Source organism: Oryzias latipes, chromosome 4 (genome assembly GCF_053564925.1).
Source record: "Oryzias latipes strain Hd-rR chromosome 4, Olatipes_Hd-rR_3.1".
Taxonomy (NCBI): domain Eukaryota; kingdom Metazoa; phylum Chordata; class Actinopteri; order Beloniformes; family Adrianichthyidae; genus Oryzias; species Oryzias latipes.
In genome coordinates, this window is record NC_136240.1 from 34579659 (window position 1) to 34607249 (window position 27591).

Sequence of the window (27591 nt, forward strand, 5' to 3'; positions counted from 1 at the left end):
ATGACAACAAGTGGAGTTGTATTGGAATGTGTAAAGCGTTTGTGCATGAGGGCGTGTGCGGCTTGTTTGAAGTGGCAGCTTTGATGGGGGAAATGTTTGTGGTGGGGGTAACAAACAGGACTTCAAAGAGATTAGTAATTTGTTAAACAGAGATGCAATAACGCACACGCATGTGCACATGCACACGCACAGAGTGAGGGAGCGAGCTTTCCAAATAACATCAGCAAAACAGCTGCTAAGCTGTGAATCCTGATGCGTGTCAGCAGAATGGCGCCCCCCCCCCCCCCCCCCCCCCTCACCGCCACTGTCCTGGTTACGGTGCGTGAGAGCTTCTTTCACCTCTGCAGGGACGGTTAAATCAATGCCGAGAGGACGCCAGGTGGGGGCTTTAGTAGCAAAGGTGTTGACACGTGGCGCCCACACTCCTTCATCAAGCTACAGTACGAAGCACGCACGCCTGCGTGTCACCTGGCTGTACGACGGTGCCGCATGAGAGCGCCGGTGAAATGGGTGATTCAGACAAACACTCAGATGGACGGCGCCGCGGCTATTCCTAAAGCCAAGAGCACATCACTCAGTCCCCAAGGTGGGAGGATAAGTCATCCGCCAAGGTCACAGGGGGTCTTATGTCTTTCACCACAACAATCCAGAGTTTGAAGAATAAAACTACAAGGCTGTAACGGCAGCTCCACTCTCAGAATGATAAAGAGTGGCAATGTGGTGAAGAAATCCATAAAGTAATCTCCCAGTGATGTGTTGTCAGAGGCGTCTCATGCCGGCCAAAGATGGATCCAGTGTCGTTTTTCACTTACAGTACAAACTTGAAATTTTGAAAAACCTTTACTTTCTCACTGAATGACTTGTAGATTAAAAGATGAACTGAAAACATTTTGGAACCAACTTGGATTTGAAGAAAACTCTCCATGTTTTGAAGTCTTTCTTAATACAAATGCTGGGATGTTTACAGAATATATTTTTGTTGTATATAAAAAAAACTAAAAAAAAATTTGTGTATGTTATTCCATCTATCCATCCATCTTCATCCGGTCCTCCAGAACCGGGTCGCGGGGGCAGCAGTCTAAGCACCAGACTTCCCTCGCCCGCCCACTTCCTCCAGCTCCTCTGAGGGGACCCGAGGCGTTCCCAGGCCAGCCGAGAGACAAAGTCTCTCCAGCGTGTCCTGGGACTTCCCCGGGGCCTCCACCCAGTGGGAAATGCCCGGAACACGTCCCCAGGGAGGCGTCCGGACTGGATGCCCGAGCCATCTCAACTGGCTCCTCTGGATGTGGAGGAGCAGTGGTTCTACTCCGAGCTCTCTGAGTGTGACTGAGCTCCTCCCCCTTTCTCTAAGGGAGCGCCCAGCCCCCCCATGGAGGAAGCTCATTTCAGCCGCTTGTATTCGGGACCTGGTTCTTTGGGTCATGACCCAGAGCTCATGACCATACGTGAGTATTGGAACGAGGATCGACCGGTAAATTGAGAGTTTTGCTTTCTGGCTTTGCTCTCTCTTCACCACAACGGACCGATACAGCGACCACACAACTACGGACGCTGCTCCGATCCGCCTGTCGATCTCACGCTCCGATCTTCCCTCCTTCACCTGGGGCAGTAACTCTTTACCCGCCCAGAGAGGGCAAACTACCTTTCTCCAGTCGAGAACCATGGCCTCAGATGCTACCTTTGTCTCTGCCGCTTCACACTCGGCCACAAACCGCCCCAAAGCACGTTGGAGGACCTGGCTTGATGAAGCAGACAAGAGAACATCATCTGCAAAAAGCAGAGACCAAACCCTGCGGTCCCCAAACCAGACTCCCTCCGGCTCCTGGCTGGGCCTAGAAATTCTGTCCATAAAGATTATGAACAGAACCTAGTTTATGTGTACCAGGTCTCTGGCTCGTCTCTGCTCCTGCTTCTACATCTGGCTGTGGATCGTGTCTCCGACTCGACTCGTGCCCCCGGCCGTCCCCCCAACTCCGTCTGGATGAAGCTCGTGTGCTGGACTTTAAATATGTAGTTGTAGTGTTTGATGAGTTAATTCTTCTCTATGAGTTTGTAGCATTGCCACATATGTAAATGTATTTTTGGAGTTGTCTGTTCACTGAAAGAAAAGAGAAAATTCAGTATTGACTTTCCTTTGTTAAGCCTGGTTGCTATATGTTTATTTCGTTTGGAGTTTATGTTAAATGGATAACAGGGGTATGGAAACTACATGCTCAGGAGACTCTGGACTACAAATATGGCTACGGTAAGCCGCGTATGTTCATCCTACGGACGGAACATCGACGTCCTGCGGGTCACTTGGATCTCCGATTTCATGTGGAGGGCGGAGGACGCCAAGATAGACAGTGACTTTGGTGACTTTGTAAATAACAAACTAATATCAAAAAAACTTTGGTGTATTGGGTGAAAAACTGGGGAAGCCTGTGTGGAGTTGAATACCTGAGACTGTTTAAAAAACTTGAGTCATATTGTTTGTGGATTTGTTTGTTGGTTGTGTGTAATACTTTGAGAAATTGAAGAGTGTTACAAGTTCTGGTAATCGCCTGTCCGTCCTGGGGGAGGATCCCTCCTTTATGTGGACACCCCTGAGGTTTCTTCGTTCTTTCCGGAATCCGTTTTTTTTGAGGAGTTTTTTCCTTACCACGAAGGGGGGTCTAAGGGCAGGGATGTCCAGTTTAGCTTAGTCTGTTTAGTTAAAGTTTTAGTTATCCTATTGAATTCTATGTATTCATGATCCTTTTGATTTAATGTTTACCTTTTTCAATAACTGATACGAAGCCCATCGAGATGACTGTTGTTGTGAATTTGGGCTATACAAATTTAATGGAATTGAATTGAATTAGATGTCCATCGAAGGTTTCGCAGACGAGTCTTTACGTGAATTTGGTTTTGAGCTTTTCAAAACTTTGAAAGTATGAGTTAACACGTATATTATGTAGTGTATATCAGTGGTCCCCAACCTTTGTTGCGCCACGGACCGGTTTGATGTCTGGCATAATTCTCACGGACCGGTATGTTACATGTGGCGGATACACGCTGCAGCAACGCTGCAACAGAGGCAGGTGTCATCATCCTCTCCCCTTCCCACACTCATGGTGTTAAAAGAAGTAAACACAGCAGGAAGAAATAACTAAGGGTGAAACAACAGAACTGCCAGATGAAAGGACACGTAGGCAAAACGAAACACCCGTGATCAACCTTATTCTGACCAAAGCAGGCAAAGGGGATTGGTTTGATTCCCTGTGATGACAGCTCCCACAGTAACCCCTGCAGCCTGTGGAACTCCAACAGCAGACCAAACGTGCACGTGACAACACTACAGTACAACTAAATAATATGATCTGCATGAAAACTGTGGTATTTTCAAAACATAATAAACACAAATTATAACATGAGCAATGTCCTCTCTGCCCGCAACACTCTCTGGTCGCTATGGTAACATTTAAACATGCCTTCAAAATAAGTACATGGAAAATCCAACTCACCACAATGCTGAATGGTTGGAGGGAATCTCCCGTCGGGATAAATCCATATTTTAAGTAGGACTCCTGATACTGTCTATTTAATGTAGCTTTCTTTTTTGGAAGTTGAAGGCTTCTCTTCTGTCTCCTAGCTCGGCCTTTTCCACTTGACAAAGAAACTTCCCAAAGACGTTTGTTTTTGTTTTTTTTCATTTTGCTAGTTCCTTGCATTTATTTTAGCGGTATCCTATCACGTGACCGAGACGAGCGTTGGCCTGCGTCAAGACTGACATAGACGGATGGAACAGAGAATCAGGCAATTTTCAAAATAAAACATATTTCAGATTCCGAAATAAAGAAAATGGAAGTCATGTAAGTTATTTTATTTTTTTCAGTGCGGCCTGGTACCAAAAGACCGGTCCGTGGGTCTTCTGGCCCGGGGGTTGGGGATCACTGGTATATATGCAATTATTCTATAAATCTTATGGGATTGTGCATAATTTCACACACATTACGTGTTCTATGTTTTACGTGTTCTTTGCGTGGTTCAGTCATACTTCGTGACGCATATGTGAACGTTTCATGAAAACCTTTCTCACTTTCTCCACGTACGACCAATTTTCATCCGTGCAATATGTGTAAAATGTACGTATGGTGGCTGTGTGACACGGCCTTAAGGCTCTAATTAAAAACCAAAGAGACTAGATGAGAGCGGCGCGTCGTTTCATCTGCTTTCCTTTGTCATTCCAGGAGGCTGAGTGAGGTCAAGAAGAGGGAACTGAGATGGCCCTATCAGAGGCTGAGCAGTGCATCCGGAGGAAGGAGCCTGGAAAATGGTGCTGCAATATTAATTGGTGACGGCGTGCGCCGCTGAATGCCGGGAGTGTGGGGTTTGCCTCTCAGAGGACAGGCTGTCAGTCTTGCCAAAGACGGGCCGGATGAGCCCCTGACCTTGTCTGTCAGCCGGTGAAGAAGAGGACTGGGAAAGGAGACCCGCTGACACTCAGATCAACAGTCTGCCAGTCTATGGCAAGCCTGCAGGGACACAGGCAGGATGACACTGACAACACTCACAAAACTTTGACTGTGCAGCACCAGGTCCTGGTGGAGCCTCCAAGGATCTGGCTCAAAGACGTGAAACCACCATCTGAGGTTTGTTCCACCAACAACTTCATTAAGTGATGCAAAGCAGTGTCAGAAAACAGAGATTTTGAAAATCTGAAGCTGTTTTCAAGACTAAAATATTAATTATTCTTTAGCTCGAATTTCAAAGCAGTTGACTTTTGTCCAACTTTACGTTTTATGAGGTTAGAGAGCAAACCAGAAATAAACAGTTTCCACAGACAAATGTGCAGCACTATCCACAAAGTGTCAGAATGTCACGGATGTAAATTCATAAATACTTGGACAACACAGGAGTCCAGATCGTGGCGAGGAAAGGCAACATGACCAGATGGGGGGGGGGGGGGGTCATCTGGGGACACAAAAAGACTGGACCGCTTCTGTTAACCCGCGTCCGGTTTGCCTCACTTCTCTTTTCACCACACGGATCGGAAAAGAAGCTCTTTTTATACAACACAAAAACAAACAAGGGTTTCTCTTTGCAATCAAGGTGACCCATACGTTGCTTCATTGCAAGACAAAAATTTATCATAATGTGGAAGAAAGTTCTGTTCTAGAAGCTACAGATCTAACATCATATTTGTATTTAAACACATATCTTTCTAATGACAAACAGAAACGTCTCTTAAAATTCTTTATACCGACATCAAAATAAAGTAAAACATGTTTATCAGAGCCTAATGGACAACAGAGTCATGCTACGTACACATGTGACCCGTGTCCACTGCTGGTCCAGGCTCCCCTTCACAGATGCTTTTTTTCATATAAAAATCAGGGCTTAGTCACAACTGCCCTTACGGGTGAATATGGGCTGCCCGAAGGCAAAAGATTGGTGCACGCAGGCGGTCACATGACCTACCCAGGTTGTAGAGCGCTCTGTGAAACTGTAGACGGAATTTGTTCATACATGTTTTTTCTATGAGCTTCCTGCAGGCTAAGGACTAAACACTGAAGCTCTGTCCGAATTCCCGCAATATCTGGAGCCCTGAATTTTAAAAGCAATCGCCACGTCATCGATTTTATAAAGATGAAATGTAATTAATATGAGCGTTTTGTGGCAATTATCCGCGAAGTCCACTGAGTTCTGAAGATAAAAACGTTGATGGTTTATTTGAAAAAGATACAATCTTTTCGCAAAAATCTTTCCGACGCAATGCATTGTGGTCTTTATTTGCTGATCTAGTGAGCATTGATGCACACTGGTTTCGCAGAGACTTCTGGGAAATTTCTAGAGCTCTGGATCTTGGAATTGTAGATTCAGACAGCACTAGAAAATGGTGAACGCACTAGATAGTGAGTAGGGCAGGAATTCGGACACGGCCTTAGATAACAGAAGTACGTGAGACACAACTGCATCACCGAGTCCTGTTGGTGCGTGGAACTTCTGTTAGCCTTACAAATACGTCCTGATCCATGTATGACAATGGTATGTTCCACGCACCTGTAAGGGCGATCGTCACCAATGCTTTTATGAAAACTGTGTCGTCATTTCACGAATTCTAACCTACGGAATTTAAAGACGTGACCCAGCCCAGCATCATGATGTATACATCTCACCATTTTTAACTTTTTTAGCATAGAATAATGTAAATTGGTGTTCCTGTGTTTGGTTTGACATGGCCCAGCCGTGGCGCGTCACATCCAACGCCAAATAACTTCATTAAAACCTAATGAAATGACCCTCCCAGTCATGAAAGAGCTGCTTCATGAAACCGCCATTATCCCAGACTTCAATAATTCAGGCGACCCGTCAGCGTGTTTAATTGACAGAGTCAGGGCGCTCTCTGACACGTCCAGCGGAGGGCCCGCCCATGCTGCTCCGCCTGCAGCGGCGAGCTCCCCCACCGCTGCCAAAAGGATAACAACAGCTGATGAATGTTGAGCGGGGAAAGAGCGGCGCATTAACTGGTGAGTGCACCTCATAAGTGCGGCTAGAGGCTCGCCAACAGCAAACCCGTACAGAGACAGGAGACATATAGCCTCTTTTGTGAGCCTGTTTTTTTTTTTTTAACAAACTGAGTTAAACCAGCGGTTTACAGTTGCATCCGTCACTGGTTTCCTGCAGTTCTGAAGGAGGGAGTTGTTGACGTGTCAGCAGAAGACAAAGTGAGCCATCATGCCGTAATGCTATTTCCCAGAGTCTGACAAATGAGTCTCTGGCTGCGCGCTGGTGCTGGCAGTTACCTATGAAAGGATTCATCAGTCCAGTTGGCTTTCATGGCTCGCCTGTCATATAGCTGAACACCCCCCACCCCCACCCCCACCACCAATGATAAGCACATTCTCACACGGAGCCAGGACACGCATAAAAAGAAATTACGTGTCACACTTACGTTTCCCCTTAGAGTCTTTTTTTTTAAATCCATCCTCAACATTGCATGTTGAATTCCTTCTTCTGGTTCCACAGCCTCCCCCCCCCTTCCACCCCACCCCACCCCCACCACACATCTGAGATTAACACCTAGCTGTGTGCAGATGCAAGGCTGCTGGCAAACTGTCAGCTTGAGTCTCCTTTATTTAAAACGCACACAAACTCACACTCAGACACAGCTTGGCTCCAACACCAGCGCCCCCCGCTCCGTGAACCGGTCCCCACCGCCAGCTAGATTACAGCCTCACTGTCAACACGCCGCAGCCACTCTGCCAAAGGTTGGAAAAAACACACCGGCTGGAGACAAACTGCAGAAAAGTTTGACCTTAAACAAAAAGGTTTCGGTGGAATTGATCGCAAAAATGTGTTAGATATTTGTTTTAGATAAGATAAACTTCTGAAAATAAGCTAGAAATGAAGACGAGGGTTCTTCTAAAAGTGTCCACTCCCAGTATTTGAATACGTGTGCTGTAGGAGATTTTAAAGAGCAGGACGACTATGGAATCTGATCGAAGAATAGGACTTTGATTTCGAGGCTTTAGCATTTAGTATTTAAATCCCATTGAGGACAAAAAACTAGCAAAAAACAAACAGTCATCTAAATAAAGTGAAAAACGAACAGAAATGATAAGAAGCTAACATTTACCTCATGGTCCTTAGAGTTCTTTAAATTCAACACTTTGGAGAAGTGCAGTTTAAACAGATCCCAACAGAGAATGTTAGACGATAAGTCATAAAGCAAAAGTGGATCCAAAAACAAACATCCTTTATTTCAAATTAAATTACGTAACAGTAACTTTTAATAATTTTCCAAAAAGCGAAAACACATTTTAACACGGTTAGATCCAATTTACAGCGACAGGTCAACGGTTTTGAAAAGCTTGCAAAAAATTAAAAAACCAGCGGCCAAAATTAAATTGGAACATTTTTATTTGAGTTTTGATTTGAGTTGTAATATTAAAAATGTTAAGCCGTAATTACCTGAGTGACAAGAGAAACATTTATTGAAATGTTAATCTTAAAACAAGAGAAAAATTCTAATAAACCTGTAAAATTTCAGGTTTTTCTGCAAATTACTTGCATGGTAAAAGTTCCAACAGCATTTAAAATAAAAATAAAAACCATCTGGAGAAATGCGTGCACTTAAGCATAAACTAAATATTTCTTTGATAAAACAATAATGCCAAAAACAAGGTAAATAGGTTTGAAATGTTACAGTTTTAAATGAAAAAGTTTAAATCAGGCTGGTTTAGTGAGTTATTTTAAACTATAAAAAGACAGAATCTTAAAACAAAAAACCATAAATATAACGATTAAAACACAGATTAAGTGAGTGAAAGATGCGTGTTGTTAACCTGCTAGTGAGGCCGAACGGAAGGTGTGCAGAATATTTGATGACTCAGGTTTGTGGTTTTAAAACGAGCTCTAAACCAATTAGCGTTTGTGCGTGACGGGGGGGGGGGGGGGGGGGGGGGCGGCGGCTACCACTAGGCTGGATCAACCCAGTCTCATCCTAAAATGTGTAGTAGCTACATTTGTCCACATGGAAATACGTGACAGGTTCACAAAAACGGCCCGTAACTTGTGAGACACTTACGTTTCATTTTCCTATTCATTTTCTATTAGCCTTCTCAGGATCACGTGACTTCTGAGGTTTTGCCTGCCGTGAAAAAAAACATGGCGGATGCTCGTTCATTTTTCGGTAGAAAATCCCACAAAACAGGATTTTTTAAGGACTAATCTTTATTCTGACAACATTTCTAGTGAGAAATATACCATTTACTTTCAGAAGGCTTTTATAAAAATGCAGTTTTTAGTTATCTTTTTTCGCTCTGTGAAAACGTTTTTTTAGGGGCTCTAAATTGTGAAAAACAAACGTTTACACCTACGTTAGTCCACAGGGCGAAACGTCTTTATTTTACAACAGTGGTCCCAAGCCACCGGGCCTCGGGACACTTGGCACCGGTACCGATCCATCCGCGGGACACTAGGCCCGGTTCCGATCCATCCGCGGGACACTTGGCACCGGGCCGCGGGACACTAGGCATCGGTACCGATCCATCCGCGGCACACTTGGCACTGAGCGGCGGGACACTTGGCACCGGTACCGCGGGACACTAGGCACCGATCCATCGGCGGGACACTTGGCACCGGGCCGCGGGACACTAGGCACCGGTACCGATCCATCCGCGGCACACTTGGCACCGGTACCGATCCATCCGCGGGACACTTGGCACCGGGCCGCGGGACACTTGGCACCGGTACCGATCCATCCGCGGGACACTTGGCACCGGGCCACGGGACACTTGGCACCGGTACCGATCCATCCGTGGGACACTTGGCACCGGGCCGCGGGACACTAGGCACCGGTACCGATCCATCCGCGGGACACTTGGCACCGGGCCGCGGGACACTAGGCATCGGTACCGATCCATCCGCGGCACACTTGGCACCGGGCCGCGGGACACTAGGCACCGGTACCGATCCATCCGCGGGACACTTGGCACCGGGCCGCGGGACACTAGGCACCGGTACCGATCCATCCGCGGGACACTTGGCACCGGGCCGCGGGACACCGGTATCGATCCATCCGCGGAACACTTGGCACCGGGCCACGGGACACTAGGCACCGGGCCGCGGGACACTTGGCACCGGTACCGATCCATCCGCGGGACACTTGGCACCGGGCCGCGGGACACTTGGCACCAGGCGATCCGCGGAAAATTTTTTGCACCGGGACGCACAGAAAGAAAAAATAATTTCCATTTTATTGTTTTATTTTTATTTTGAAATTTATTTTATTTTGAAAAGTGACCGGATAAAGTTGCACATGATTACACAGTGGATTTACGTTCATTATTATTATTACTTAAGAGAAAATACCCCCCCCGGTCCACGGTAAACGTGCCCCCCACCCCCACCGGTCTGCGGTAAACGTGTCTTGCGTTTTACCGGTCCGCGGTTGGGGACCACTGTTTTACAACACTTGCGCATTCTTTTCTCGTTCATTTCTGTGGGTCACGTGACTGACAGGTTTCCTAGCAGGAGCCAGGACCCAAAATATAGCGGACATCGCCTGGGTTTTTGATGTGAATTTATTATTATTGGCTTTATAAACACTTTGTTTTATATCACTCAACAAAATAGTATCAACGGAACATTTTTATGTTGCTATGGTGGTAGCTACGGACGCTACCGGCGAACCGGAAGGAAGCCACGGTTTTCTTTTTTTATTGAAAAAGACAATTGAGGTTAACGTTTGAGACAATTTACTGACTTTTGATTCGTTTTAATTGCTTTTACTGCGAGAAATGGACACTAAATTTATTAGTTTTATAGTAATGAGTTCTACTAAATGTTTTTATAGAAAATACCAAGACCAGTCAAAACCGGTGTCCTTTACACCGGCGTCCTAGCTACATTTTTTTTCTTCATACGATTTTTTCTTTGTCATATTTACAGATCCATCTCTAGGAAAAAGAAATTAAACTTTAGTGTAGCCACATGTCTTTTGAGTAATTTAAACAAAAAATATTTACACAAAGCAGGCTTGTTTCGTCAGTCCACGGGTTGGGCAACTAAATGGTGACACCCACTACCTATTTAAACCCCCTGGAGTTTTACATGCTTTGTGGATCGCGATGGAGCCGGTAGGGGACAAAGTCGATGACGCTTTATTTCTCGCAGACGCGCTTATAGAAGAATTCAAGGTGGGTTCGATTTCATTGAATTTTGTAAAAATGAAAAAAAAAAAAACGTTTATTTATATAACCAGTGACATCGTGTATGTCTTTATAACTTTATTTTGTAGCGTAAACAGCCTGCAGCTGTACAACCGTCGGGAACAGGCCCAGTGACCTTTGTTAGGCACGAGGAGGACGAGTATGGAAATCCTTTGCCTAAACGTCGTAGAACAGGAGAGCGGCGGAAACCTGTTTCATCCAAAAGTGAGTAAACCTGGTCACATTGCTTGTTGCACTTTTAAAACAACAAAGGAAAGGGGATGGAATCAAGGGAAGTAGGAAGCTGCTGACAAGATGGCCACACAAGGTTTGGCATCAGGCACACACGTGGCTTTCGCGGTACAAGTCTAGATTTGTTTTTGTAATTTTGGCAGAACCAGAATAGAATTGGGGGGGGGGGCTATTGATACCTCGATTTTTAAAAAGTACTCGGACACCATCCTTTTTGAAAAATTATATTTACATTAAATAAAAAAAACTCATTCAAACGCAATGCATTGTGGTCTAAACATGCCAATGTGGTGAGCATGGACGCACACTCGTTTTGGCAGACTTCCTAGGGGAGTTAAAGGGCACTGGCTTTTGGAATTTAGATTTGGAAAAAGTGGTTAGCTTATAGCACTTTAGGGTGAAAATGGTGAAACAATTTGGGCTACCATTCAGAGAACTAGACTAAGTGGCCCAACCCCCCTGGCGCTCCCGCTGCCCACAAGGCCAGTGACGGGGTGGGGGGACATCATCATCATCATCATCATCATCATCATCATCATCATCGTCATCATCATCGTCATCATCATCGTCATCGTCATCGTCATCAATAGCCAATCATGATAGAAGGGGATAAGGCTGTGTGAAACGCCTCCATTTACTCCCACTCTAATAACAAGACCCCACTAGTTCTAAATCCTTTTTAGTCGTACAATACAAATATGGAAAACCTACTTTCCACTGTCTTTGTAAAGGGTGAACTGGAATTTGGCGAGGGATTACTGGAATTTAGTGAAAGGCAAGTTCATTTCAGTGTCTTTTTATTTATTTTTTTATCATGGGGGTTTTCTGTATTATAAAACACATATAGATTGTTTTAGTCTCTATGATGCCTAACAGGCCAAGATGTTAGCAGGGTATTATCAAGGCTATCTATGCGTACACCATTCCAAGGACCACAATAATTACCTTTAATATGTTATTAAACTTGTCTCAATTAGGAAGTTCTGGATTTTGAGTAATGTGGCTAGAATTGAAAAACTGCTATAACTTTCTCCATAGTGCACTATCCAAAAATAAGCATTTGTTTCAGCTCTAGGATGCTAAGCAACCAGAACAGTGAAAGGCCTGTATGTCTGGCAGATAATTCTCTTTACTCGTGCTCTTATTTATTTCAGGAACTCCAACAATGGCTCAAAGTCCAACTGTAGACCAATTGTGCATGCCATCTACTAGTGGACAGCAGAGTGTGACAGAACCTTCTCACGATATAGGTAAGTTATTGATACAGTTGTCCTCAGAACTTTTTTTTTCTGAGAACAATTTAAAGTATATTAAAATGTAGTTGATCTACATAGTTTACCTCAATTTTTTTCTGTCTAAACAGTTGCTGCATGAATTCCCCTCAATCCATAACTGCTAAAAAACTATATAATGCAGGAATATCTAGTGGTTGGATGCTAAAATTCGGGCACCATGCTCACTACTTTTTTTTTTAAAGGCGAAGAAAGTCCTCAATTTCACAAAGTGAAAATCTAATTGATACAACCATTTTGCGACTGCCATTTATAAATCCATTGTGCTCTGAAGATGAAAACATTGTCACGTATTCATAGCCTTTTGGAGTTCTTAATCACGTGGAACACATTTTCAGAATCTACTTTTACATACTGTAACACCCCCCCTGTTTCTTCTTTTTCCTCAATAGGGTCCCTCATCAAAGAGGTTCAAGACCTTCTGGGCCCCGCTGAAGACCCAACTCCATCACACTGGACGGCTAGGAAAGCTTCGTCCTTGGAAAAGTGGACAGTGTTGAGACCTTTTATGGTCGATCAGATGTTGCAATCTGGGAAGCCAAAAGGGGGACAATGCCATCACTGTCGCTCTCAGGTTGCAGTAATAGTGTGTCACGACTGTTTGCCAAGACCACTTTATTGTGCGTCATGTGATTTGGCTGTACATGACAACAGAGTACTTCACAACCGATCAGCGACGGTGGAGGGATTTTATAGGCCACTCCCACCAACCACTTTCATCAAGGAAGAGGGAGGAAAACTTACTTTCCACGAAAGAGGTACTTTTTCTCATTAAAATCACATGGGCCTTTTAAATTTGTTAAATAAATCAAAACCACCCTCAATGCTTGTTTAAAAATCTTTAAAAAAAAAAAAAAAAAAAGATGCATTATTTTTTCCTTTGAGAAATAAAACACATTTGCAGATAATATTTTATGTTTTAACTAATATGAATTGTTTACTTTTACAAGCATGCCTTTTGCCTGTCGTCCTTCCCTGCTGTGACTGCTCTACTGGTCAAACAGAAGTTTCTGCAGGAAAACAAGTGATTCTGATTGGAATGAATGGTAATGTTCCTTTCTTCTTTTTTTCAAAATAATAGTCTTTCAAAGTTATACTGTAATAAAATGTGATTTATTTCTTTTAAAGGACGATACAACCTATCCCTGCCAAATGTTACCTGTTCCTGTGGAAAAACCTGGGATGTTGGCATTGGTGATTTGGTTGAAAGTGGATATTGGCCAGCCACAGTACATTTTGAGACTTTATATACAGTGGATTTGTTCACATCATATGAAGATCTTAAAATTACTGCACCAGGAATGTCAAGGCATGCTTTTGTCGGAATGCTTGAACAGCGCACTAAAGTCTTTGGTCGAGTAAGTTACATAATTGAGGCAACAACTGTGTTTTACATTGACTGTTGTATCTTTAACTTTTGTCTTTTTTTTGTTTTCTTTTCGTTTTGTTTTGAACCAGAGTGGAAAAATATGTGGCGACACCATGCAGAAATCTTTTCTGGAGTGGTCCTATGCCAAATTTGAAGTTGAGAGGCTGTCACTGGTGCATCACTTTAAGTGCCCAGCATGCACCCCCTCCATGTTGGCTGTTGCAGTGGATGGGAACCGCAAACTTTACCGCTTCAGAAGCCAACCAGGGTATGGGGTAAACATTTTCAATGTTATGTTGAATTTTCTATGGATGTAATTTTAACATGTTTTTTTTTTTTTTCCATTAGACCTGATGGATTTTTTGACGGTGTTTTTTTGGCGAAAGATACAGAGGTGGCCTCTTTTGTGGACTATATCCATGGTGCAACACGACATGTAAGGTCGACTTTTTTAAAAGTGTATTAAGTTTCTCAAAATATTCCATGCATCTTAATATACAACAATCAAATTTGTATATCTTTTGGTCATCTGTAATAGAATCCTGGAAAGGGAAGATGTGGAGGAGGCGAGTGGTTAGCAGCACGAGAGTCCTCTCACAAATCTGCCAGCAAAGTGGATGAGGAAGGTGTTGAGGTTGCTGTGTGCCGTCATGGGGTCTTGTTGAAAGGACTCAATATGTTCCGTGGAGAAATTTTTGCATATCCTCTCTTTCTCCAAAAAGAACTTGCTGCTCAGAATGTAGGGTTTTTCTGCTCCGATGTGGTGTGCAAATATTGGCCATATCTGCAGAAGGTTGTGCGCCACTGTCCTGAACTACAGGGGTTGTTGACAATGCATCCTTTCCTCTCAATCATGCATGCTAAAGCACATTCCTGGATGTGTGAGGTAATGATTGCCAACCTCTTTTGCACTATCACTCCAGATATTAAACTCAATGCTAACGGAAACAAATCACATTTGTTGCAGTTGCAGTGGGGAGGTCGAAACCAAGAGGGAGCAGGAATAACAATGGGGGAGGAGGTTGAGCAAGTGAACAGCTTCCTGTCTCGGGCAGCCATATGTTCTAAATACATGTCCAAAGCTGGTAAGTATATTATAAAAATGTATTGTTTTTTGTTATGCTGGGCTAATATATGTTGTGCTTGAAGTACGCACAGATATCCTTACGATACAGGCTATTGGATGGAACAAGCGGAAGGTGGAAAAGCTTGACCAGATTCTAGCAAAAAGATACATCAAGGTAAAAACTAGACATCCATTTTCCATGACTCTTAGACTTCTTTCATTCAAACACTGTTCAACAATGTTGCAATATTTTTGACAGACCGCACAAAGGATTTCTGAAGCATTGGCAGATCTTGATCAACTAACTAAAGAGCTGTCGATACAAGAAGACACTGTCCAGCAATGGGTGTCTGATGTAAAAAATTGGGCTGCAGGTACTGTGAAGCTTATTGGGGGGAAAAAATTATAGACAGACAGACACACAAAAATTGTTCTTTTTTTTTTTAATTCCAATGACATTTATATTAGTAAACCTCCAAATGAATGCCTTTTTATAGAATTTTGGCCCAAGTCAAACTGTCAAAGCACCTTGTGTTCTTAAAATAATTTTAATTACTTCTACTTTTCTCCCCACAAGATTCAACTGGTCATAATGACCTTGAAAAAAACATTGAAGGACTGTATCTGAGCATCAAACAGAGGAAATATGAATTGTATCGCAAGGCTGGTGAGGGGAAAAAAATAAAAAGTTATTGAAAATGTCTGAAATACTCTTGTAAGATAAAGCTGGGTATGCATGAACTTTTTTTTTCCCTCTAGATGGCAACAAACGGCGTCATCTATTACGAAAGAAGATTGCTACAGAAAAGAGAGCCTTAGACGATGCCATCACAAAACGAAACACTGATTTGTCTGAAACAGAGAAATTACCTTCTTCTGATGTGCTTTTGGCTCATGAGAACTATTTCTGGCCTTGGGAATGTACGTTTTTTTTGTTTTGTTTTTTTATTCAACAAAAAACTTTAATACCTAACTTTAGATGAATTTTAATGGGGATTTGAAATGACTGAAACTGTGCTGAATTTTAGGTCATGGTGACATGGTTAAGAAAAAGCAGCTTTTTGACAAGGTAATGCTGCTGACCAGGTTGAAAGAAGAGAAGGTCATTGTGGTTCGGGAAGTTAAGCAGCACTGGGAGTACCTAAGGAATGCGGTTGGGATGCTTGAAGAGCTTTCTTCTCAGATTTCTGAAGGGATCACTGAGCAAAGTTGGTAAAACATTCTTTTATAAATGAAAATATGGAAAGACACTTGATTTTAATTTGTCTTTTTGTCATCGTCAGGCAACACTGACGCCTTGACAGAGCAAGGACGAGAGGGGCTACTGTGTTTGCTGAAAAGAAGGTCGACAGAACTCCGTGCTCGACAGGATGCTGCACGCAAAATATACCAGAATGTTTTGGGATTGCAAGCATTGTGTTTAGATGACTCTTCCACAGATGAGGAAAACTTAGACAGTAGTTCCTCGGATGAAGATATTTGACACCGCCATGCCCACCCCACCCCCAAATGTCTCCAGAAGAACATAAGTAAACTGTGATAATTGACCAATAAATTCTCTTGAATGAAATTGGTGGATTTTTAATTTTGCACTACTCTTTTTACATTGCATAATTTAAAGGTATTATTAAACTAGTTCTGATATGGATATTATAGTATATGTATGTATATGTGTATACATATATGTAGGTATGTACAGTGAGGTCAATAAGTATTTGATCACCCTGTGATTTAGCAAGTTCTCCCCCTTAGGAAACATGGAGGGGTCTAAAATTTTTCCATTTCCACAGTGAGAGCCAGAATCTAAAGAAACATTCAGAAATCGCATACGATTTTTGTAAACAATTTATTTGTATATTACTGTTACAAATAAGTATTTGAGCACTTAATTATCAGAGATTTCTGACCAGCAAAGACTTGCAGTTCTGCTTTTAAATAGGGCAATTGCCAAGCAGCTTGGTGAGAAAAGGACAACTGTTGGAGCAATTGTCAGAAAATAGAAGAGGCTAATGATGACTGTCAATGTCCCTCGGACTGGGGCCCCTCGCAAGATCTCATCTCGTGGGGTATGGATGATGCGAAGGAAGGTGAAGAATCAGCCCAGGATTACACGGGAGGAGCTGGTCAATGACCTGAAGAGAGCTGGGACCACTGTTTCCAAGGCTATAAGTAATACATTGAAACGTCATGGTTTAAAATCATGTATCGCACGGAAGGTTCCCCTGCTGAAGGCAGCCCATGTCAACGCCCGTCTGAGGTCTGGCAATGACCATCTTGATGATCCAGACGAGTCATTGGAGAAAGTCTTGTGGTCTGAGACCAATATAGCACTTTTTGGTCTCAAATATATTCAGTGTGTTTGGAGGAGAAAGAAGAAGCATCATCCCAAGAACACCATACCTACAGTGAAGCACGGAGGTGGAAGCATCATGCTCTGAGGGTGTTTTTCTGCATAAGGGACAGGACGACTGCACTGTATTAAGGAGAGGATGAACAGGGCTCTGTGTTGTGAGATATTGGGCAAAAACCTCCTAACCTCTGTCAGAGCGTTGTAGATGGGTCGTGGCTGGGTCTTTCATCATGACAATGACCCGAAGCAAACAGCCAAGAAAACCAAGGAGTGGCTCCGTAAGAAGCATATCAAGGTAATGAAGTGGCCTAGCCAGTCTCCAGACCTAAATCCAATAGAGAATCTTTGGAGGGAGCTGAAACTCCGTGTTGCTCAGCGACAGCCCCGAACCCCGACAGATCTAAAGAAGATCTGTAGAGGAGTGGGCCAAAATCCCTAATGCAGTGTGTATTAACCTAGTGAAGAAATATATGAACCGTTTGACCTCTGTAATTGATTAACAACGGCTTCTGTACCAAATATCAAAGTTGTTTAACTCAAGTGATCAAAAACGTATTTGTCACAGACTTTTACAAAGAAATTGTACAACGTGATTTCTGAATGTTTCTTCAGATTTTGTCTCTCACTGTGGAAATGCACATATGATGAAAAATTTAGACACCTCCATGTTTTAAAATTGTGAGAACTTGCTGAATCACAGGGTGATCAAATACTTATTGACCTCACTGTATATAAGTATCAATGTTACTGTTTTTCTTGGAAAACAATGGATCACACATAGGATGTATGATCCATCCCCTTGGGTCCAACCTGAAGCTAAGTATCAGGAGCTGAACATACGTACATTATTTTTTGGGAGTAAATGGCAATATGCAATTTGAATTGATCTCAAGACCTCATCTCTCACATCCACATAAAATTTTGATCATACCGAAAACGTTTAACCCCTTAATATCCATTGATGCACATATGCATATCCATTCCAATATATTTAAATTTTTTTCCGCAGGTGTAAATTAATGTAGATGTTAATAGGTAAACAATGTATGAAATTCATAAATTATATATTTTAATGTGACAGGCTCTGAAAGTTTTCAAAGCTAAAGTTTAATTCTATATCAAATGAAAGTATAAAAAGGGGCCTATGCTTTGTTCTTGTGCGCTTGCTTTGAAGAGGGGGAGGGGCGGCAATGACTGCGCGTGAGTAGTTAAAGGACTGGCTTGCCAAGAAGCTGATGCAAGACTACAAACGGTAAGAAATGAACATACATCGGGAAATCTAAACTATTTGAACTTTAAAATAAATACCAATAATCTATAATTTTTTCTGGTCATGCAAGCTTTACCTCTTAGCTAATATTTCAGCTAACCCACGCATGACACAAGTCAAGCAGAACTAACCCCCCCCCACGAACAATATTTTCAGTGACAGTTAACTTTAATGACGGTGTATTACTTTTGTAATTTAGAATTTTAGTTTATAAAATTAATACATCTCTAGACGGAGTCATACTGTTGAATGACATTAGCTAATCTGGCCCGGGTTCTGGCAGCACGCGGGTCGGTCGGTGCCAGCTAATGAAACTACCTCATATATCGATCGCAAGGGTGCTTCTTTGTTGGTCAGAACCTAAACAAAGACGTAGGCAGCAGGGTAAGACACGACAACTAGTTCTAACATAAAGAGAAGAATGTAATGAGAAATTGTTTTTCCGGTTTCGGAGTAGTAATGTTTTTGAAGTGCTGGTGGAACGGTTTGGCACCATTTTGGTAATATGTCATAACTGATAATTACTACAAACAAAGTAACTGCCCATTGATTGCTGATTGACAGTACTGCCACAACACAATATCTGGTTTCTGCTATATGTAAATGCTATGTACTTTTGGGATCTTTGTAGTACGTAGTTGTGAAAAATATAATTGTCAATAACCAATAACAACCTACCACAAACATGTGCTTGGTTGTTTAAATTTACAGCTAGTTGTGAATTTCAATGTGAACACTACAATTTATCTAAACACCTTCTCTTAAGTTTTACATTTTAAGTAAATCATTATATAGAACATCTTTCATTTTGACTAATTGTGGAACATACAAAATAAAGTCAATGTATATCTGAAGATAATTTCTATTTCTGTTTATTATTTACATATAGTAAAAGAGTGAAGCAATTGCAGTTTATTTTGACTTAAAAGACTTCATGTTAATTTTCCATTTAACAGGGGTACTAAATAAAGTTAAACTTGACCACATTTAACAATGACTTTATTTTTTCTATTGTCATATCAAATTTGATATGAAGAAGTGTATTCTACAATTCATGAATGAATATTTTGAATAAAATATGAAGTACTAAAGTTAAGACTAGGTCCTCTGTAGGTTTATGTTATTGAAAGCAAACACCCACGAAATTAATAGGTTACAAACAAACAATTAAATGGAATTTCTGCTGTGCCCCAATTTCAACACCTTAGATAGAAACAGCATGTCATTAAGTTTATTTGTTTATATGTTTTTTATGCTGGAAAATAATGCAAATCCAGTGGTTCGACTCCAGAACACAAATGTAAGTTTGTTTGACTAGTCGATCAAATGTATAGTATATACTATTGAACTTAAGTGGGTTTTTTAAATTCAATTTCAGTGTTAATTTTTTTCAAAACATATTTTCTATATATATTTTATATATATTCACAGGTCAAGATGCCACGAGGATCTACAACAAAACTTTGTGTCAGCTGCAAAGCTGTGATTGGTGTGGCAACTAAGACATGTAAAGTATGCCAAACAATCCAGCCAATGAGGCAAAGGCTTGCCAAAAAACTGGAGAAGTTTCAATCCAAAAAGGAGACTTGGTTGCAAAAACACAAGAAAAACAAAACCACCACACATGTTTTGGATGAGGCATCGGTTTTGGTACGTGTTTTATGTCTGCAATTGTATTTTATAATTTTAGTTATTACTGATGATGTAACAATTTTTTTAGGTGGAAAAGTTGAATACTTTGGGACAAAAAGCCGTTGTGTTTATTGCCAGACCTGGAAAGAAAACATCTACGTGGCATACACATGTCATTCACCCTAGGTGGCAATTAACCGATCAAGCTGGACAGTGTCTGGACCGCATGAAAGACCTATATGAGCTAATGATCAATGGTAAGTATTTCTGTCTGAAAATGTTTATAATTTCAGCCCAGTTTGTTCCTAGGATTAGTGCATTCAAATTTGTCATTATTTCTAGAGGTAGAAAAAATAATAACGTGTGACTAATCTAAAACACTTGGAGTATATAGTGATATATTTTTCACGGTTATTGTGCTGCTTTATTTGTCACTTTTGATTTGATTAACTTTAGTTTTTATAGTACCGGTATTATTTTATTCTGTAGAAGGAATTGTAGTACATTAAATCTATCCAATGTGTTGGAATAAATGTATATCTGATCTAAAAAAGTAAAACAAGTTGTAAAATTGTGATATGTTTAAATTTAGCAAATGTATTTCAAGACAAAAAAATTATATGCATAACAAGACAACTGCATTTAGATTATTTTATTTATTTTCCCCATTGAGGTTGGACGAGCCTTCAAATGCCCTCTGGTCCAGTCATCCAGCCTTCAACCTCACCAGCCATTCAACCTTCAACTGCACCATCCATCCAGCCTTCAGCCTCACCAGCCATTCAACCTTCAACTGCACCATCCATCCAGCCTTCAGCCTCACCAGCCATTCAACCTTCAACTGCACCATCCATCCAGCCTTCAGCCTCACCAGCCATTCAACCTTCAACTGCACCATCCATCCAGCCTTCAGCCTCACCAGCCATTCAACCTTCAACTGCACCATCCATCCAGCCTTCAGCCTCACCAGCCATTCGACCTTCAACTGCACCATCCATCCAGCCTTCAACCAGTATGCAGATTCATAACATTTTAATAATATGGTGACGTAGTCTTCTGAAATACATGTTAAAACCACAACATATTGTAAGATGTTGAAATGGTGTCAAAAGAGCATTCTTTTTGTTTATTTAAATCACACTGGAAAAACTGTGGGCTTAAATGTTTGCATAATATTAATTGAAATCAACAATATAATTTACAGAAAATGTTCTTTATTTCTAGCAGGTGTTCCAGCAAAGAAAAAGAAAAAAAGAGATAACAAGAAAGATTCACCTGGAGGTAAATGGGTTATCTTTTATTTGCTATCAACAGCTTCAGATACAAACATAGACAATGTTATTGTATCTTCTAAATGACATGCTTAATGACCTTAGTCAACTATTTAAAATTGAGGTTACCTTTATGTGGACTTAACAGAGTTATGTGTTCCTCACAAGGATACTTAAAATGCTAGCAGCAAAAAATTGACAAACAGTGATAACAAAAAGACTAGAAAAAGAAAATAAAAAGCTAATGTTCTATTAACAAAAAAGAAATTGCTGCAACATATCTAAAATTATATTTTATATATATACATAAAATATAATTTCAGTTATGTTGCTGCAATTTCTTTTTTGTTAATAGAACATTAGCTTTTTTATATATATGTGTGTGTATATATATATATATATATATATATATATATAAAATATACTTTCAGTTATGTTGCAGCAGATTAATTTAACTTTTTGATAGTTTGACTGTCAAATCTATATTAATATCATATATTTAATTGACATTATTTTTACATGTAACTTGTTCATGAAAAAATAAATGTGACATTCATAATCTACTTTTGCGAAGAAGGTCATGTTATCATTAGGATTTGTTAGTATGTTGTGTGAAATGTTTGCAAAATCACTCAAAAAGTGATTTACAGGTTTTGACTTAATTTTCAGCAACAGTTATAAATGACCTAAGGAAAAACTGTTGTGATCTGGCCATTTCTTTGTTTTTTTTGAACATATACAAATACTGTGTAGTAGCTTATAACCACAACTAAATGGTGAAGCTGTGCATGCTATAAGTGCTTCTAATTAGTGATGGAGAAAACAAAGCTTCCCAAAGCTCTAAATTCAACTGTTTCAAAAAAAAGTTTAGTGTTTGAGAAGCATTTGTCTCAATGAAAATCAGCTGGCCAGACTTCATTACTGCTTCAAAATAAGAAGGCAATAAGAAGACAGTGAACTGAGATAGTAATTAGTTATTTGATGCTATACAGCTTTAAAAAAAAATTTTTTATAATTTAGTTGTCACAGACTATGTGTCCATGTATAAAATACATTACAGCATTTAGTGTTTGCTTTTGCAAAACCACAGACAACATGAAGTTTCATTTGGAAATTCATCATACAAATGTTTTCCCAAACATTTTCCTACTGTTTACTTTCTTTGAAACCTTTATATTGTGCTTTTTATATTTTCAGAGTGCAGCCATGGGGGAGAAGATCAGTTTTACCCAGTGAAGCAGGTCTTGAAGACAAAAAAGCAGAAGGTTATTTTTATTTCTTATCTGAAGTAGAAATGTGTACTTTTCATCTGCCTTTCATATGAATGTATGAAATACAATTTACGGCATCACAATTCTTAAGTGTAATAATATGATGGCCTATGTTTAAAAAATCATTTTTTAAATTTACTTTTATCAGGGGAAATTAATGGAGTTTGTTGAATGGGAGCCATGTTCCATGTGGTATGTATAATTTTTTTTTGTTTATTTATAGATTGTATAAGAGGAGGCTGTGCATGATGTGGAGCCAGTGTAGTTATTAGCCTTGTAGCAGTGCTCTGGACCACCTGAAAACATTCATGTGATTTCCTATTTAAACATGTAGCTATTAAGTTACAAATAATACAGCATGATAAAATTAATGCATGGGAAATCATATCCCTTTTAGATTTTGATACAGTTGGACTCAATTTGACAATAGTTCTTATATGATTAAAAGACAAACACTGAACCAGAGACATGAGACAAGACTCTACACCAGGGGTGTCAAACTCATTTTCACTGAGGGCCACATCAGCAAAGTGGTTGTCCTCAAAGGGCCAGATATAATTTATACATGTAAGTAAATGTAATAAAAAATAAATTTAGCTACTCCTTAATGTGGAATAACTTATTATGTATTTAGTATAACTTTTTAAAATGACAATTTCAGTTGCATAGAAAACATATGTTTGCTTGTTACTCCAGCATAAATCTTTTTAAATTTGATTCTATCAGGTTAGGTTATATGGAAAGTGTTTAAGTCCTAATATATAGCCCAATCTGATATTTCAAGTCAGATTCCCCCTAGATATGAATAAATACACACCAATTTTTTATTTTTTATTTAAGAAATTTAAAACTTTTATGCTTTTGGGGGCCACTTAAAATGACAAGGCAGGCCACATTTGGCCCGCGGGCCTGGAGTTTGTCACATTTGCTCTAGAGACTCTAGAGACAGGGTCCAGGGTTGACCCAAGGTTCCTGACTAAAGAGTTAATTAACAAATTAGGCAAGGATACTTAATTGTCGCAGGGACATATTTTCAGGGGAACAAACAAGGACATAAACAATATATAATATACATATGACCATACAAATGTGTCAGTCAAATTAGAAAATGATAAATGAATTTGCAGTAACATAACTGTGAGCATGGTAGCATAAAGTACAAACTGGAGTTCACTGGAGCTTGTTGTCTTTTATTGTAATGTTGTCATTAACTGTTTTTATGTATTCATTGATTTATGTATTTTTTGCAGTGGGAAAACATGGTCTCCACAGTGGGTGGAAAAAAGGAACACCAAAAAATAAACCCCAAAGGCACCTCTGTTGATCAGATTGACCTTTTAAATTATTATTGTTGTTTGTGTTACTGCTTTCTAATTGTTGTTAATAAAAATGTTCAAATGAAAGGGTTTGATCTACATTTTTTATTGCTCAACATGCTCACATGTATGATATACCATAGAGGTAGGACACATTTGTTGTGAAATTCTAAACAAAAGTTTACAATAAAAAACATACAAAAAATTTGTCATATAACCAGATATCAGGTTTTTGTGTTGGATTGTCACAGCTATGGCAATTGCAAATGATCATACCTCAAGTTATAATGATACATACTTAATAGTAAATCATTTTTGGTATTTAGTATAATGAAATAAGAGCAAAGATGTAATGCATGGAGCTGTATTGTGCAACCTAAATAGATGAATGTATATTTGAGGTAAAAAAAAAAAAAAAACACACTGTTCTTCCAGGTCGTCATTTGCCTTTTTAGCTTCCCCCATTTATTAATTATACAGACGTATATTCTTTACAATTTCAAAGACAGATAAAAGAAATAGCATTTATAAAAGAAAAACCTTGGAATCATAAACATAAACCAAGTGGTAAACGTAGATTGTCAGTTTATTTCAGTAAAGCAATTAAAACGAATCAAAAGTCAGTATGAATAATCAAAATAGCGTTTTCCCCCAAAACAAAAAGTTACTTCCGAACGCAAGACTTATGGGTAGTACCGTTTTAGTGGGTTGAGTTGAGTTTGTGAAATCTAATTGCATTCCTCTTGTGAAAAGCTGTTTTCGAGTAAAAGTAATAATAATTTGACACAATAATAACCGCAAATTAACCGTGGCTTCCTTCCGGTTCGCCGGTAGCGTCCGTAGCTACCACCATAGCAACATAAAAATGTTCCGTCGATACTATTTTGTTGAGTTATATGAAGGAATGTACGTAGAAAAAATATATAGGTATCAAATACAATTGGAAGCTACATAATGTTGAAAACAACTGTATGATTCTCGCTAGAAAATGCATCAAAACAAAGTGTTTATAAAGCCAATAATAATAAATTCACATCAAAAACCCAGGCGATGTCCTGGCTCCTGCTAGGAAACCTGTCAGTCACGTGACCCACAGAAATGAACGAGAAAAGAATGCGCAAGTGTTGTAAAACAGTGGTCCCCAACCGCGGACCGGTAAAACGCAAGACACGTTTACCGCAGACCGGTGGGGGTGGGGGGCACGTTTACCGTGGACCGGGGGGGGGGGGGGGGGGGGGTATTTTCTCTTAAGTAATAATAATAACAATAATAATAATGAACGTAAATCCACTGTGTAATCATGTGCAACTTTATCCGGTCACTTTTCAAAATAAAATAAATTTCAAAATAAAAATAAAACAATAAAATGGAAATTATTTTTTCTTTCTGTGCGTCCCGGTGCAAAAATTTTCCGCGGACCGCCTGGTGCCAAGTGTCCCGCGGCCCGGTACCGGTCCACGGCCCGGTGCCTAGTGTCCCGCGGCCCGGTGCCAAGTGTCCCGCGGATGGATCGGTACCGGTGCTTAGTGTCCTGCGGCCCGGTGCCAAGTGTCCCGCGGATGGATCGGTACCGGTGCCAAGTGTCCCGCGGCCCGGTGCCAAGTGTCCCGTGGCCCGGTGCCAAGTGTCCCGCGGATGGATCGGTACCGGTGCCTAGTGTCCCGCGGCCCGGTGCCTAGTGTCCCGCGGATGGATCGGTACCGGTGCCAAGTGTCCCGCGGCCCGGTGCCAAGTGTCCCGTGGCCCGGTGCCAAGTGTCCCGCGGATGGATCGGTACCGGTGCCTAGTGTCCCGCGGCCCGGTGCCTAGTGTCCCGCGGATGGATCGGTACCGGTGCCAAGTGTCCCGCGGCCCGGTGCCAAGTGTCCCGCGGATGGATCGGTACCGGTGCTTAGTGTCCTGCGGCCCGGTGCCAAGTGTCCCGCGGATGGATCGGTACCGGTGCCAAGTGTCCCGCGGCCCGGTGCCAAGTGTCCCGTGGCCCGGTGCCAAGTGTCCCGCGGATGGATCGGTACCGGTGCCTAGTGTCCCGCGGCCCGGTGCCTAGTGTCCCGCGGATGGATCGGTACCGGTGCCAAGTGTCCCGCGGCCCGGTGCCAAGTGTCCCGTGGCCCGGTGCCAAGTGTCCCGCGGATGGATCGGTACCGGTGCCTAGTGTCCCGTGGCCCGGTGCCAAGTGTCCCGCGGATGGATCAGTACCGGTGCCTAGTGTCCCGTGGCCCGGTGCCAAGTGTCCCGCGGATGGATCGGTACCGGTGCCTAGTGTCCCGCAGCCGGGTGCCAAGTGTCCCGCGGCCCGGTGCCAAGTGTTCCGCGGATGGATCGGTACCGGTGCCAAGTGTCCCGAGGCCCGGTGCCAAGTGTCCCGAGGCCCGGTGGCTTGGGACCACTGTTGTAAAATAAAGACGTTTCGCCCTGTGGACTAACGTAGGTGTAAACGTTTGTTTTTCACAATTTAGAGCCCCTAAAAAAACGTTTTCACAGAGCGAAAAAAGATAACTAAAAACTGCATTTTTATAAAAGCCTTCTGAAAGTAAATGGTATATTTCTCACTAGAAATGTTGTCAGAATAAAGATTAGTCCTTAAAAAATCCTGTTTTGTGGGATTTTCTACCGAAAAATGAACGAGCATCCGCCATGTTTTTTTTCACGGCAGGCAAAACCTCAGAAGTCACGTGATCCTGAGAAGGCTAATAGAAAATGAATAGGAAAATGAAACGTAAGTGTCTCACAAGTTACGGGCCGTTTTTGTGAACCTGTCACGTATTTCCATGTGGACAAATGTAGCTACTACACATTTTAGGATGAGACTGGGTTGGCTGGATAGCTTCAATTTCAGCTGTACCACTAACGTTTGTGAGGGGAAGGGGGGCGGGGTTGCACTGTTCCAATGGTCCCGCCCACAACTCAGAGGTGAGTTTGTGATGAACTCCTGCCGCTCTGCAGAAACTGTGTCCTAAAACATCACAGGATTTTTAGATTTTGGCTAAAAACATCATCATAATTAAAAGACAGCTGGGAACGCTTTGAAAATAGATCAAAGGATGATTGGAGAGGAAAGGTTAAAAAATGAGTCTCCGTGAAACTCGTTCAAATCTCTGTCTTGCTAAGTGAGTCTTGCACAATCTCAGTTTACTTTTTAGGCACTGTAATCTCAGAAATCTGTCTTTCATTAATTGGATCATGGTAATAAACAGCTAAGTCTTCTCTGGAGCTGCTCACATTTACGCCCAGCTTCATGCCCCCCCCCCCCCCCCCCCCCATCGCTTACATTACAGCAGTCATTCCTTCCTCTGTGCTGTGATTGCAATAATCCAGCATACAGATGAGGTTAAAAAAAACCCTAACTCTGTGAAACAAATGCAGCATCTGCACTTCCATGCTGTGCATGTCTGTGCGCTGACCTCCAAAGCTGCCAGCATGGAGTTGGTGTCGGTCTGCATCGCCCGGGGTCACCTGACAGCTCCAAACAAGACCCTCATTAACACCGTGCCATTAAAAGCACCTGCTGGCAGCGGCTTTGTGTGCGTCCGTGTGCGAGCGCCGACGACGCCACAGCGATGGATACGGGGCGAGGATGATGCTGAGGAGGGAAGACAAGTGTCACTTTGGTCCTCGGCCACAAATCCCAACTGAAAGCTGAAGTACGCAAAGTACTCGGAGCTGTGAACACGGCTGAAGGATGAGTGCAGGAGTTCAGAGGCAAGGCTTTGTTTTGGTGAACACTCCTGCACAGTTTATGACATTTATTCACCTTTATGGGTCCAAGTGAAGCACATCTCGACTCTTTAATCATCTGGAGTTTGGAAATGAAACAAGCATTGTT

General features: G+C 41.6%; 2 protein-coding genes and 1 long non-coding RNA gene across 6 annotated transcripts in view; 2 read left to right on the top strand and 1 right to left on the bottom strand.

Moving 5' to 3' along the window:
- Positions 1 to 27591, bottom strand: part of agbl4 (AGBL carboxypeptidase 4) — a 426145-nt gene that overhangs the window by 73179 nt on the left and 325375 nt on the right. The gene's annotated exons all lie outside the window — the stretch shown is intronic.
- On the top strand, positions 10446 to 16225 carry LOC144992059 (uncharacterized). Of its 2 annotated transcripts, XM_078946690.1 has the most exons (16): positions 10446 to 10664; positions 10766 to 10901; positions 12083 to 12178; positions 12613 to 12978; positions 13171 to 13266; positions 13349 to 13578; positions 13679 to 13857; positions 13938 to 14025; positions 14128 to 14475; positions 14557 to 14674; positions 14739 to 14830; positions 14915 to 15029; positions 15233 to 15322; positions 15415 to 15576; positions 15684 to 15863; positions 15939 to 16225. In XM_078946690.1, the coding sequence occupies exons 1-16, from the start codon at positions 10596 to 10598 to the stop codon at positions 16136 to 16138; spliced, it is 2565 nt and encodes an 854-aa protein (XP_078802816.1). In that variant the 5' UTR covers positions 10446 to 10595; the 3' UTR covers positions 16139 to 16225. The 2 variants fall into 2 exon arrangements, with proteins under 2 accessions (XP_078802816.1, XP_078802817.1); XM_078946691.1 differs by lacking the exons at positions 10446 to 10664; positions 10766 to 10901 and adding an exon at positions 11574 to 11703.
- Positions 20779 to 23852, top strand: LOC111949118 (uncharacterized). Its single transcript, XR_013655661.1, has 5 exons — positions 20779 to 20919; positions 21132 to 21188; positions 22376 to 22443; positions 22598 to 22641; positions 23700 to 23852. It is a non-coding gene; the product is annotated as an uncharacterized LOC111949118 (long non-coding RNA).